Here is a 14,766-nt window from a genome sequence, read left to right as displayed (position 1 = left end):
GTCACAAAGAGTCGGGCACAACTGAGCTAGTAACACCCTCAAGTACTAGCAGCCAGAAATCATTTTCTTGTTAGATATTTTTAAAATGAACACAATACTACTTTAGAGACTCCCAAAGCTAAGAGGGCTGTATACGACAAAAATAATCACCCTGACCCTGCTTTAGGGTTATGGACTCTGGAATTCTTTTAAGTACTGCCACCTATGTGCCTGTTAAGTCGCTTCCATGGGATTCTCCAGGCAAGAATACTGGAGTGAATTGCCATTTCCTTATCCAGGGGATATTCCCTGACCCAGGGATCCAACCCTGCATCTCTTGCAGCTCTTGCACTGCAGGCAGATTCTGAGCCACTGAGGAGGCCCTACTGCCACCTATGTTTCACGGGATTGTTTAAGTCCTATGGTAGGAGCATCTGTAATTTTTCAAACCAAGACACTTGTAAGAATTAAAGGGGAACTACGTCCCTGAGACCCCAAACCAATAGGCATAGCCTGGACTGTCCTGACATAAATGGGATGGATGATTCCCCTAACATTAGGAAGAACCAAGCTTCTGCTCAGTTCTTAATATGCTATGTCTAACTTATTTGTTCTAAATGGAAGGCAAAGATAACAATGAAGGTAGCCTAGACAAAAAAATGAAAAAACTCAAAACTTAGATTCTTTCTGAATATAAACCTTAAGTGGCACCCCTAATTATTTCAGTAACTAGATTTTCTTCTTCATAATTGAGAAGCACAAATGACTATTTACATGGTCATAATGGGGCTATGATATATTAAATGTTTATTCAAATATGTAGACTAAAGGCTTTTAATTACTTTTTTTTTACTTTTACTTTACTTACTAAAGGCTTTTACTTTATGTTTATGTACTTTTAATATTGACCACATACTTAAAACAGATTATTCAAGAGTCAAGTAGAAACATAAGATCCAAAACAAACTTTATTCATATAGAACAATAAGGGTATTAATAACTCAAATATTGAATGATTAGGTTTTGGGTCAACTAGAAGTCACCAAGACTATTTTAATGGAAGCAGTATAAAATTACATTTGGTATTTTTCTCAGTTCTCTGGCATTCTTCAAGCTTGCAAAGATTCAGTACACTTTAATAACAGCTTGCTGAACAGCAATAAAATGAGCTGATGTCCTTAGAAGTCAGTCTCTTACAAAAAAGACGTTATATCCAAGCTCTATCAAAGCCCCAGCCAGTAAGGCCCATAAAGGAATGAAGACATAAGACAGATTCATGGTGGTAAACTGTTCCAGTTTAGCACAGAGTGCAAGACAGAAGGCTAATTTAAGTAACATTGCAATGAGGTACCAGGCTTTTTTTTTAATATTGTGTGATCCATGTCGAGGGTCAAAGCCAGACTTACATCGCCCAGCCATTTTCACAATCAGCATGACAAGAAGGATAGTATCAAATATCCAGACTGGAATAAATATGAGGAACCAGTTCCAAGGTGCCTTCTCATCCAGTTTCAACACCAACATGATCAAGAAGAGTAATGTGAAAAGCCAGGTGAGTAGTACTCTCTGAGCCAAGGACATTCTCATTTAAACAATTTAAAGAAGCTGTTGCAGGGTCGAAAAAAGGAAAATATATCCTAAGAGAAGGAAAAAAAAAGTCAAGATCTTAAATTTTGGTACCAGAAAAAAAAAAAAAACAACTATTTCTATTCCTGGTTTACAAAGCTGGCTCTTTTTCTCTCATAGATTTCCTAATTTTGAAAACATTTTATCATCTCCCTTTCATAATCCATCAAATTTGTAGCCATCTTTGACAACATCACATCCATCATTCCATACAGCTGTGACAAAATACAATTGTTAGTATATCCACTGGGTATAAGTTCTATTCAAGATGTTTTAAAAACAGCCTGCTTTTCTTCATTGTTTTTCACACAAATCCAGGCACTCAGGATCTTTTTCCTGTACTTCAGGGATGTTCTTAATTAACCTTTCTTTGTACATTTGCACACCTATTAATTTTCATTCAGTATCAAGGAATACTAAGAAAAAGCATTCAAAATCAAAGAAAGGGTGGTATAAAGCCAGGAGAGGAGTTTTAATAAGGAGGGAACAGTTAAAAACAATTACAACATTAAGTAGAAATATGATTGTACTGAGGTCACTGGGCTAAGTAACATAGAACACATTGGTAACACTGGATTTTCACATAGTTTAATCCATGGGTCTTACATTTTTTAATCAAATTTTCTCAAAGTTCTTATAAATATCTATTTTCTTAGTCTAAAACTTTTTAGTAATACCCATTTTTTTGGTTTGTGGTACATAGCTTTTTTACTACTTGCTACCCAATAATCAAAACCACTTAAAAAACTTGTGATTATTGGATGTGAGATTTTTTAATAATTGGAGCTATTTTTTATATTCCTATCCTGTCTTACTGATCGATGTCTGTTTTGCACTAGTACTGTATCGCTGTTACTAGATATGTTCTAATATCTGGGAGGCCTAGTATCTACTTACTATTTTCTTCTCCAAAATATTTTCTCTTATTTGGCCCTTCCAGTTTTTCAATGCTAAAATCACTAAATTAAAAAAACTCGAAATTTTGATAGGAATCCATCAATCTGTAATACTTAAGTATAAACACATTTAATCTTCACACACAAGTTTACAGTATGTTCCATATTTATTCCAATTTTTATCAGTCTTGTGACCATCTGGAAAAAGGGTAAACAGAATGGCAAGTCAGAAGCAAGGTTGCATGAAGTTGGGTGAGGAGCTAACAGAAGATAATAAAATGCAATCAGGTGACAACATTTTATTCCTCTGAAACACTGGGAGAAGAGAAAATGAAAGATAAGACTTACAATGAGGATGATGAAGGATCAAGAAGAGATTTTCAGTAAGGGAGAGAAATTATAAACAAAGGGAAATAAGCCACTGGGGAATGACAGGCTGAGGATGAGAGAGCATATGAGATGGCCAGGGGAAAGATAAGCAGGTCACGGGGCTGGTAACGAAAGTATGGGTGACAGGAGTAAAAATGCAGGGAGATAAGAAATACTGAAAAAGGAGGAAACTGGCTAGATAAATAAAATGTCCTAGCCTATCATCTTTAAGTAGTTATATTCTAGGACTAACTTTGATTGTTACATCTTTACTACTTTAAACAGCAGGTAGCTATCACGGTGCTAGAGTATTTATCTCTGCTTCGTTTCAGTAATGATCTCAGTCTCCAAGCTCCCTTCTTTCCCTTATACTACCTATCTGCTTGCACTCAATTTGTTTACTTAGCTTGAAGATACTTCACTGCAGTATGAGAAACAGATGCTTTTGCTCCCAGGAAGGCATTTTCTGTGCTGGTCTCCTTTCTTGGCCAGAGGCTGCCATAATGGGATGTGGAACCAAATTTGGAAGAAGAGGTGGAGAGGTGTGTACTGATTAGTAACTACAGATGGGTTTCATACTGTAAATTCAATTTGCTCAATTCCCGTTTCCAATCCCTCTGGCCGTTTTTGTTAACTTTAAAAAAAGTTTACGATAATACATTTGCTTAAACATAACTTCTATCAGCCAGCTATTAAATGAGTCAAGCTTTCCGTCTCCCTCCCCCAACATAGGTCTGAGCAGTAACTCAACAAGAAGGGTAACTGCATTCAAAACAGGTGCTTTAAGACTGGAAGTCAAAAGACTGCAAAAAAAACACAGCCTTGTGGCTGCAAGTTTTTTTTTATGTGGGATGCAACAAAGTTTTGTGTGCACTTTCACTAAAAGCACTCTATTGATATTTAAATGATGCTTGAAGGATCACGGGTGCTGGGGTACAAAGATGACATACAACTCCGATTTATTAATAAATCTCCATTAATTTATTATATTTGTTTCCTACTACTCTTCTCTTTTAAGGAGGGTGGGGGAGCTGCACACTCCAAAATTTTTTAAAGAATTTTTCATTTGAGGTGATTATGTTTTGCACGTGAAGACAGTTAAGTATATACCGCCTATCCGCCTAACACCTGCACTTCCCCTAAATGGAAATCTAAAGGGCCCTGCCCCCACACAGGCCCAGCATCTCGGTATCAGGTGTGTGTGGACGCGATAACTTGTCCGTGGTGCTTGCCACACCATTTCCATTTCCCTTCTCGCGACTGCCAGTACACTTCCATATGAACTCGTCCTATCCCAAAGACAGTTTTGCTTAATGAGCCCACAATAAAGAATTCCTCCAGTCACCTTCGAAAGGTACCTACTTCCAACAGCCTTGGCCAACCTGACCATCCCTCAAAGGAACAGCGTTCTGCTTACACTTACCCGATTTTCGGGCCCGCTTGTCTCTAGAACTTCAGGGCGTTCCTAAGGGCGTTCCTAAACTATCCGTACCCTTCAACTTCAAACGCCGACGGTCCGACAGCGGCGCCCTATCCGAACTCCCCCCATTCTGCACTGTGGGCCCAGTACATTTTGGAGTTGAACGCAGTTCTTGTACGATATGATCCACAACGCAAACAGAAGCCTGGTGCCAATCCGGTGTATGTGGGGCTGGAGGGTGAGGGGATGAGGGCGGCGACAAGGGAGGCAGACACAGGGTAGCGGGCGGGGGGCTAGTGCACTTCGGGGTATGCCGGCTCGTCGGAGCCCTGGACTCACCTGGCAGTTCCGCTGTCTGGAGAGCGGAGAGGGGCTCGAAGATCAGGAAATTCGCCAGTTTGGATCCTTGGCCTTTTCCACACTTCTTCCCCCATTAAATCCAGAAGCCATCACATGATAGTCAAGAAAAAGGTACCTCAATTCCGCCTCTTCAAACGACCACAGTACAGGTTCTCTCGGGTGTACCTTAGAGCCGCGCCCACATCCGGGGCAGGGTCTAACCGCCTGGGCCTTTCCTATAGGTAGAGAGAACGCCAATCAGAGAGCTCAGAGGCTCCCTCCCCTGAATTAATTGGGCCATTCAGCCGCCAGTACAAACCAACCGACTTTTTCGTACAATCCGGTTTGTCAAAAAGATGGCTATAAAAGAAGCCATTGGGCCCGCCTCTTGACTGCTACGGGCTAGCAGGAAAGTCAGTCTAAGCAAAGCCGGGAGCGTCCGTGGTCCCATTGGGCCTACAGATGCCAATTAGACTCTGCAGCGGTCAGCCCCGCCCCCGCGGGGCGCCCCGCCCCTCCTCTGGCTCTGCCAGTCAGAGCCCTGAGACTGCAGGCTCCGGCGCAAAATCCTGCGGGAGAGGGGGTGGGGCGGCGGATCTGGAGGCGGCGCGCCCGCGGGCGGCTTCGTTGTGACTCCTCAGGCTCCCGCGGCGGCGGTGGCGCTCGCCTCGGTGTCTCCCGCGCGCACCCTAGCCGCCTCTAGCGGCGCGGCGCCCTTTCCTAAGGTAAGAGCCGGCATCACCTCCACGCTCGGGCGGGCCGTGTGGAGGTCGTTGGGTTCTGACATAAGCCGAAAATGAAGGTGGATGAGGGAGGAGAGCGGCGAGTGGGATGGAGGTGGGGGCTCCGGGGTCAACGCGTCGTCCTCCCGGCCCGTGACTTCGTCGGGCAGCCGCCGGCACCTGCGCTCCGGGATCCTATCATTTGGTCGGCGGCGGAGGCTCAGTTTCCCTCCTCCCGAACCCGGGCAGTTCTCGAGCGTGGATGGTGACGGCCCGAATCGCAGCGCCGCCTCTCGCCCCTCCCGCCCCTTCTCAAGGCCCCTCTCCTTCGCTTCCTTCCCGTGGCGTTCTGTTGGGGGCGCGTCGGGTCCGAGGGCGTGTGCGGCCAGCGGGTGGCCGAGTCCCGGGCAGAGGGGAGCGGCCAGCTAGCAGCGGCCAGAGGAGCGAGCTCGGAAGAAGGAGGCGACTCTGTGCGCGCGGAAAGCCGGCTGGCGGGGGTCGCTGCCCTGCCCTCGCTGAGAGGGCAACAGTTTTCTGATTACAGGACTGACTGCGGAGCGGGTGCTGAAATCCTTGACGTGGGCCTTAAAGGGGTATTTCTTGTCTGCGCGGTCCATCGGCGTGCTTCACATTTTCTTATTTTATTCTGTCTCATGTTGACAGCCAGTGTTTCGGCATTGTTTCTTCAGGTCATAGCTTTCTAATGCAGTGTCTCCTTGTAGAACTTTGGAGAGTATTCTGTCGGTAATCTGATACCCTTTTAATATTTAGCGTGCTCCCCCTCCCCCTCAAAAAAGGACCTGCTTTATAACAACATGTACTGAGTAGGGAACTACAGAATTGGGACAATTTCTTAATCTCAGTATCTGTTGACATGTACCAAGTAATTTTAAAATTCGTGTGACTGTATTAAGTGTTTTGTCATTTACACTTGCTTTGTTAATAGTATATCCTACTTACTTTGATATTAGTCTGTTATTTGTGGTACTTTGCTTTTATAGTTTTTGGTTAGCTTTAGCCAACTAGACTTTTGAAGATTTGTCCCCCCGCCCCCTTTGAGATTGTGGCTGTAGCCTTAGTATTCGCTCTTGTCTCAAGGGGTTATGTATTTTAAAAAACTCTTTTCTCCCCAAACTGATACCTTTTAAAAGTTTTAAAGGGGAGGAAATTCTAAAAATTTGGAAATTACACACTTTAGCCTAAAGATCCATAAAACTAGAATAACAATATAAAATACTAACTTTTTGGAGTAACCGCTGCTATGTTTAAGGGATGGCAGTGGATCGTCCCTGTCCGGTTCAGTGACTTAATCCTCTAGATTGCAGAGAAATCTTGCAGGTGTGGGGAGAATGAGCTACGTCTGAGACCAGAACACAGGTGGTTCCAGGAGCGTTTTCTTGTTGGGAAAATAGCATGCCTCCCTCACAATTTAGTTGTCTGTGTGCATCCTAGATAGTATTAAGTTAGGTGGTAATAAAGTAGAAAGCGTCTGTGTTCTAATTTTCAGAGTTTCTGGTAGGGCTTGAAAATGAGGTAAGCAAATAAAATATACAGTGGGGACACTCTTGCATGGTCAGGCTTCCAAGAATAAACTTTTTTTTGAATCCAAACTGGCACTGGCCAGTCGGCTGTAAAAGTCAAGTAAGTGACCTGACCAGTTTTTAAGCCATGAACCTTTTTGGCTAGTCCATTTCATTCAAAATTACAAGAAATTTTTTTTTAAGTTTTTATTGGATATAGTTGATTTACACTGTTGTTAGTTTCAGGTGTACAGCAAAGTGAATCAGTTATACATATATCCACTCTTTTTTAGACGCTTTTCCTGTGTAGGCTATTATAAGTCTTGAGTAGAGTTTCCTGTGCTATGCAGTAAATCCTTATTATCTATTTTATATGTGGTAGTGTCTATATGTCAGTCCCAATTTTCCAATTTATCTCTCCTCTTTACACCCAGTAACCATGAGTTTGTTTTCTACATCTGTAACTATTTCTGTTCTGTAGATGAGTTCATTTGTACCCTTTTAAACTATTCCACATACAGGTGATATCATGTGGGATTTGTTTTTCTCTGACTTCACTCAGTATGACAGTCTGTAGGTCCATCCATGTTGCTGCAAATGAAATTCTTTCTTTCTTTCTTTATGACTTGAGTAATACCAACATTTCAAGAATTCATAATGAAAAAGGATTCCCTAGACTGAACTGAAGAAAATTTAGGGTAGCATGTAGAAAAAAATGAGGATCAAAAAAATAGTTCAGTTGCCTCTGTATTACCTCATTTAATTGTTATAATCCTAAGAGGTAGCTGCAGTGATTACTGTCCTCTGAGTTAATGTAGTTAACACATGTGTTCAAGATTTCTCAGATAATAGGTTTAGAGGTGGAATTCACATCTAAGCCATCTAATTACAAAGCCTGTATTCCAAACTGTTGTGTTTTACCATCACAGTAAAAATGGCTTCATACAGATTTGGTTGAAGGTGACTAATGAGTGGAAAATTATGCTTCAGAATAAACTTAATATTTGGTAACACTTTGCGATCACTGTATAATAAGCACTGTTGACTATTGCTGGAATGTAAGGATGGAGTCCTTCCCTGTCTTTGAGGAACATCCCTTTAGTGAGAGAGAGAGATGTGAACAAATAATGGTAATACAATACAGTGTATATTGTACTGTAAGAGAGGGCCATAAAGTCTGTGGTTTCATGGAAAGAGAATTGAGTTAAAGTTCAGACCAGCATTTGAATTCCTGTTTTGCTTTGTGACCTGGAACTTGATACCAAATTTCATTCATGTTTAGTTTCCTTATCTGTTAAGTGGAGAGAATAATACTTCAAAGAGGAGTATTAAGCAAAATATGTAAAGTACTGGCTTATTGGTATGTGGATGAATAAAATCCTGAATGAGGAATAAGAAACAAATAAATTGAACAGAGTTGAGATGGGTTGCAGGTTTACCAGGGCGCTATCTCTGGAGCCTTGGGTGACTGATAACTTTTATTAGTGGGGAGGAAGGGCATCAACACAGACAGAACACACAGAATCAGAGGCAGGGTCTCAGAACAGGAATATGGATTGTTGAGGGAATGGCAAGTAATTGTGGCTCTGTATACAAAGTATTTGCAAAGGCCAAATGTAAATGGTAATTGTGTAGAAATGTAGCTGGGCAATTTTAGTAGTTAGAAATTATATATTTTATAAGAGTATCTCAGGAGTGTGAATTGTTACTTTTTTATTTAATATTTACTTTTTAATACTTATTAAAACTGATTTCCAAATGTGTTTAGGCAAGCAACTATTTCATTATGATATTTATCCTAACCAGTAAAAGAAGACTAAGGCAACTGCACCTAATTCAAGGGAAGCATTTTGGGATTATTTTAAAAAGAAAAATAATCTTGAGAATTCCCTGGATGTCCAGTGATACATTTCCACTGCAGGAGGTGCGTGCTGGATCCCTAGTTGGGAACTAAGATTCTGTAGGGTGTGGGGTGCCACCAAACAAATGAAAGTGAAATAGTCTTAATTGAGTGATTGCCTTTCCTTAACCTGACCTACCCCGTTGCTGCGTAGAGTCAATATTGCACACTACCGTTGGCATATATTTTACCATCTTTTCTGACCCAAAACTTGAGATGTGACAGTCTAACAGAATGTTTTAAATTGCGACCGTCCTTGAAAACCTGAGAAAAAGTCCGATGCTTATGTCTTCTCCTCAGGATATCACAGAACCATAAATACTCACATTGGATTTATAAATATGGGTCACTTGGTAACTAAAATCATATGACTAAGTTGAAAATACCAAATGACATTTAGGAAAGCTGCTTTTTTAGTCAAACTTGTTAAGTGTCATGTAGATGCGTAAATGACACAAAATAATAGAGGTGAGCTTTCAGATTGCTCACCTAAAACAGGTAATTTTAGAAGATTAGGAAAGAAAATATGTTGGACTTCATTTTGAACAGAATTTTGAACAGAAACTGGGGCAGGAAATGGCTGTGGCTGAACCACTACCTGATAATAATCATAACATGATTAAATTTGACATTTAATGAGAGGAAGTAAAGGAGAAAAACTGCACTGTATGCAGCTTTCCAGTTTTAGAAACAGAGGGAAAGGGGCTATTAAAAGTGTATCTACAGAAATTTTGAAGACATGTACTAGGCACACTTGTTGCATGAATGAAATCTCCTTGGTGATAAATTAAGCAAGAGGCCTCTTAAAGGTAGTAGAAAGCTTATGAAAGTTATGTGTCACAAGTTTTGGTGCCCTACAGATCTAGTTAAAGTGTCAGTTCTGCACTCCACCAGTTGTCTTAATTTTCGGCTCATCATGCAATCTTTTTCAGAGTTCAGTTCAGTCGCTCAGTCATGGCTGACTCTTTGCGACTCAATGAATCACAGCACGCCAGGCCTCCCTGTCCATCACCAACTCCCGGAGTTCACTCAAACTCACGTCCATCGAGTCGGTGATGCCATCCAGCCATCTCATCCTCTGTCGTCCCCTTCTCCTCCTGCCCCCAATCCCTCCCAGCATCAGGGTCTTTTCCAGTGAGTCAACTCTTCGCATGAGGTGGCCAAAGTATTGGAGTTTGAGCTTTAGCATCAGTCCTTCCAATGAACACCCAGGGCTGATTTCCTTTAGACTGGACTGGTGGGATCTCCTTGCAGTCCAATGGACTCTCAAGAGTCTTTTCCAACACCACAGTTCAAAAGCATTAATTCTTTGGTGCTCAGCTTTCTTCACAGTTTTAGCTTTATTTAATCATAAAATGGAGATACTTTGCAAAATTTTGAAAATGAGATGAACTAATAAATGTGAACCATTTGATACATGGCCTGGCTTATAAAACTTGCCAAAAAAAAAGTTGCTGGAGTTCAACCAAGTTGAAAAGATGTACTTAAAAAAAAAATACAATTCTTGAGGTTTCCCTGGTGGTCCAATGGCTAGGACGCTGAAGTAAGGGGCTTGAGTTCAATTTCTAGTCAGGGCAATAGATCCCACATGCCCAAGTAAATATCCGCATGATGCAATGAAGAGTTAGCACAGCCAAATAAAATAATATAAATATTAAAAATGTAAAAAAATACAATTCTCAAGTAGAGTCAGGAAAGCCAGAAAATGGCAAACAGTGAAAACTTTAAAAGGAGGCAAAGGATGTTACATAGGTAATGAGCAGAATTCAGTAAAGAATGAAATCATTACAGCCACATACAACAAAAAAGGGAAAACATAGGGAGAGAGCTTCACATTCCCAAAGTTTTTTCTGAAGAAAGTAGGTCAGACTCATTAAACCAGATAGAGCAAATAAATAGGGTGGGCTTCCCAGGTATCTCACAGAACTGTACAAAAAGGATCTTCACGACCCAGATAATCACGATGGTGTGATCACTCACCTAGAGCCGGACATCCTGGAATGTGAAGTCAAGTGGGCCTTAGGAAGCATCACTATGAACAAAGCTAGTGGAGGTGATGGAATTCCAGTTGAGCTATTTCAAATCCTGAAAGATGATGCTGTGAAAGTGCTGCACTCAGTATGCCAGCAAATTTGGAAAACTCAGCAGTGGCCACAGGACTGGAAAAGGTCAGTTTTTATTCTAATCCCAAAGAAAGGAAATGCCAAAGAATGCTCAAACTGCCACACAGTTGCACTCATCTCACACACTGGTAAAGTAATGCTCAAAATTCTCCAAGCCAGGCTTCAGCAATACGTGAACCGTGAACTTCCTGATGTTCAAGCTGGTTTTAGAAAAGGCAGAGGAACCAGAGATCAAATGGCCAACATCCGCTGGATCATCGAAAAAGCAAGAGAGTTCCAGAAAAACATCTATTTCTGCTCTATTGACTATGTCAAAGCCTTTGACTGTGTGGATCACAATAAACTGTGGAAAATTCTGAAAGAGATGGGAATACCAGAGCACCTGAACTGCCACTTGAGGAATCTGTATGCAGGTCAGGAAGCAACAGTTAGAACTGGACATGGAACAACAGACTGGTTCCAAATAGGAAAAGGAGTACGTCAAGGCTGTATATTGTCACCCTGCTTATTTAACTTCTATGCAGAGTACATCATGAGAAACGCTGGGCTGGAAGAAGCACAAGCTGGAATCAAGATTGCCGGGAGAAATATCAATAACCTCAGATATGCAGATGACACTACCCTTATGGCAGAAAGTGAAGAGGAACTAAAAAGCCTCTTGTTGAAAGTGAAAGAGGAGAGTGAAAAAGTTGGCTTAAAGCTCAACATTCAGAAAACGAAGATCATGGCATCCGGTCCCATCACTTCATAGGAAATAGATGGGGAAACAGTGGAAACAGCATCAGACTTTATTTTTTTGGGCTCCAAAATCACTGCAGATGGAGATTGCAGCCATGAAATTAAAAGACACTTACTCCTTAGAAGAAAAGAGGTCCATCTAGTCAAGCCTATGGTTTTTCCTGTGGTCATGTATGGATGTGAGAGTTGGACTGTGAAGAAGGCTGAGTGCTGAAGAATTGATGCTTTTGAACTGTGGTGTTGGAGAAGGCTCTTGAGAGTCCCTTGGACTGCAAGGAGATCCAACCAAAGGAGATCAGCCCTGGGATTTCTTTGGAAGGACTGATGCTAAAGCTGAAACTGCAGTACTTTGGCCACCTCACGCAAAGAGTAGACTCATTGGAAAAGACTCTGATGCTGGGAGGGATTAGGGGCAGGAGGAGAAGGGGACGACAGAGGATAAGATGGCTGGATGGCATCACTGACTCGATGGACGTGAGTCTGAGTGAACTCCTGGAGTTGGTGATGGATAGGGAGGCCTGCGTGCTGCGATTCATGGGGTTGCAAAGAGTTGGACACGACTGAGCGACTTAACTTCAGAACTTCCCAGGTATCTCAGTAAGAATCCACCTGCTAATTCAGAAACTGTAGGACACATGGGTTTGATCCCTGAGTTGGGAGGATCCCCTGGAGGAGAAAATGCCAACCCAGTTCAGTGTTCTTGCCTAGAGAATCCCATGGATAGAGGAGCCTGGAGAGCTACAGTCCATGGGATCACAAAGAATTGGACAAGACTGAGCAATTGAGTACTCCTTTTCCTATTTGGAACCAGTCTGTTGTTCCATGTCCAGTTCTAACTGTTGCTTCCTGACCTGCATATAGGTTTCTCAAGAGGCAGGTCAGGTGGTCAGGTAGTCCCATCTCTTTCAGAATTTTCCACAGTTTATTGTGATTCACACAGTCAAAGGCTTTGGCATAGTCAGTAGAGCAGAAATAGATGTTTTTCTGGAACTCTCTTGCTTTTTCGATGATCCAGCGGATGTTAGCCATTTGATCTCTGGTTCCTCTGCCTTTTCTAAAACCAGCTTGAACATCAGGAAGTTCACGGTTCACGTATTGCTGAAGCCTGGTTTGGAGAATTTTGAGCATTACTTTACCAGTGTGTGAGATGAGTGCAACTGTGTGGTAGTTTGAGCATTCTTTGGCATTTCCTTTCTTTGGGATTGGAATAAAAACTGACCTTTTCCAGTCCTGTGGCCACTGCTGAGTTTTCCAAATTCGTTGGCATATTGAGTGCAGCACTTTCACAGCATCATCTTTCAGGATTTGAAATAGCTCAACTGGAATTCCATCACCTCCACTAGCTTTGTTCGTAGTGATGCTTTCTAAGGCCCACTTGACTTCACATTCCAGAATGTCTGGCTCTAGGTGAGTGATCACACCATCGTGATTATCTGGGTCGTGAAGATCTTTTTTGTATAGTTCTTCTGTGTATTCTTGCCACCTCTTCTTAATATCTTCTGCTTCTGTTAAGTCCAGACCATTTCTGTCCTTTATTGAGCCCATGTTTGCATGAAATGTTCCCTTGGTATCTCTCATTTTCTTGAAGAGATCTCTAGTCTTTCCCATTCTGTTGTTTTCCTCTATTTCTTTACATTGATTGCTGAGGAAGGCTTTCTTATCTCTTCTTGCTATTCTTTGGAACTCTGCATTCAGATGCTTATATCTTTCTTTTTCTCCTTTGCTTTTTGCTTCTCTTCTTTTCACAGCTATTTGTAAGGCCTCCTCAGAGAGCCATTTTGCATTTTTGCATTTCTTTTCCATGGGGATGGTCTTGATCCCTGTCTCTTGTACAGTGTCATGAACCTCCGTCCATAGTTCATCAGGCACTCTATCTGTCAGATCTAGGCCCTTAAATCTATTTCTCAGTTCCACTGTATAATCATAAGGGATTTGATTTAGGTCATACCTGAACGTTCTAGTGGTTTTCCCTACTTTCTTCAATTTAAGTCTGAGTTTGGCAATAAGGAGTTCATGATCTGAGCCACAGCAACAGACCAGGTCCAAATAGGAAAAGGAGTACGTCAAGGCTGTATATTCTCACCCTGCTTATTTAACTTATATGCAGAGTACATCATGAGAAATGCTAGGCTGGAAGAAGTACAAGCTGGAATCAAGATTGCCGGGAGAAATTCAGTAACCTCAGATATGCAGATGACACCACCCTTATGGCAGAAAGTGAAGAGGAACTAAAAAGCCTCTTGTTGAAAGTGAAAGAGGAGAGTGAAAAAGTTGGCTTAAAGCTCAACATTCAGAAAATGAAGATCATGGCATCTGGTCTCATCACTTCATAGGAAATAGATGGGGAAACAGTGGAAGCAGTGTCAGACTTAATTTTTTGGGGCTCCAAAATCACTGCAGATGGTGACTGCAGTCCTGAAATTAAAAGAGACTTATTCCTTGAAAGAAAATTTATGACCAACCTAGACAGCCTATTGAAAAGCAGAGACATTACTTCCCAACAAAGGTCCGTCTAGTCAAGGCTATGGTTTTTCCTGTGGTCATGTATGGATGTGAGAGTGGGACTGTGAAGAAAGCTCAGTGCTGAAGAATTGATGCTTTTGAACTGTGGTGTTGGAGAAGACTCTTGAGAGTCCCTTGCACTGCAAGGAGATCCAACCAGTCCATTCTGAAGGAGATCAGCCCTGGGTGTTCTTTAGAAGGACTAATGCTAAAGCTGAAACTCCAATACTTTGGCCACCTCATGCGAAGAGTTGACTCATTGGAAAAGACCCTGACGCTGGGAGGGATTGGGGCCTCCCGGAGGAGAAGGGGATGACAGAGGTTGATATGGCTGGATGGCATCACTGACATGATGCACATGAGTTGAGTGAACTCTGGGAGTTGGTGATGTACAGGGAGGCCTGGTGTGCTGTGATTCATGGGATCGCAGAGAGTCAGACACGACTGAGCAACTGAACTGAGCAATTGAGTGTACACACGCACGCACGCACACACACACACGCACACACGCACACACACACACACACACACACACACACACACACACACACACACACACACACACACACACACACACACACACACACACACACACACACACACACACACACACACACACACACACACACACA

At 42.1% G+C, this 14,766-nt stretch overlaps 2 protein-coding genes across 6 annotated transcripts in view; one reads left to right on the top strand and one right to left on the bottom strand.

Annotated features, from left to right (window-relative positions):
- Window positions 1-925: 925 nt before the first annotated feature.
- TMEM60 (transmembrane protein 60) lies at window positions 926-4,837 on the bottom strand. Its single transcript, XM_040260751.1, has 2 exons — window positions 4,630-4,837; window positions 926-1,616 (listed from the first exon to the last, which is right to left on the bottom strand). The coding sequence occupies exon 2, from the start codon at window positions 1,564-1,566 to the stop codon at window positions 1,165-1,167; it is 402 nt and encodes a 133-aa protein (XP_040116685.1). The 5' UTR covers window positions 1,567-1,616; window positions 4,630-4,837; the 3' UTR covers window positions 926-1,164.
- A 327-nt stretch (window positions 4,838-5,164) lies between these two features.
- Window positions 5,165-14,766, top strand: part of PHTF2 (putative homeodomain transcription factor 2) — a 139,921-nt gene continuing 130,319 nt past the window's right edge. For all 5 annotated transcript variants that reach the window (XM_040260747.1, XM_040260745.1, XM_040260746.1 and 2 more), the window contains exon 1: window positions 5,165-5,354. The gene's annotated coding sequence lies outside the window, so the exon portion shown is untranslated. The remainder of the gene's footprint in view (window positions 5,355-14,766) is intronic.

The sequence above is a fragment of the Oryx dammah genome, unplaced genomic scaffold, assembly GCF_014754425.2.
Source record: "Oryx dammah isolate SB20612 unplaced genomic scaffold, SCBI_Odam_1.1 HiC_scaffold_18, whole genome shotgun sequence".
Classification (NCBI taxonomy): domain Eukaryota; kingdom Metazoa; phylum Chordata; class Mammalia; order Artiodactyla; family Bovidae; genus Oryx; species Oryx dammah.
Note: the sequence above shows the minus strand (reverse complement) of the source record. Positions and strands in the feature narration are given on the sequence as shown.

Bases quoted from the DNA above. Each gene is read 5' to 3' on its own strand.
- TMEM60 (XM_040260751.1), bottom strand. From the start codon at position 1,566: ATGAGAATGTCCTTGGCTCAGAGAGTACTACTCACCTGGCTTTTCACA.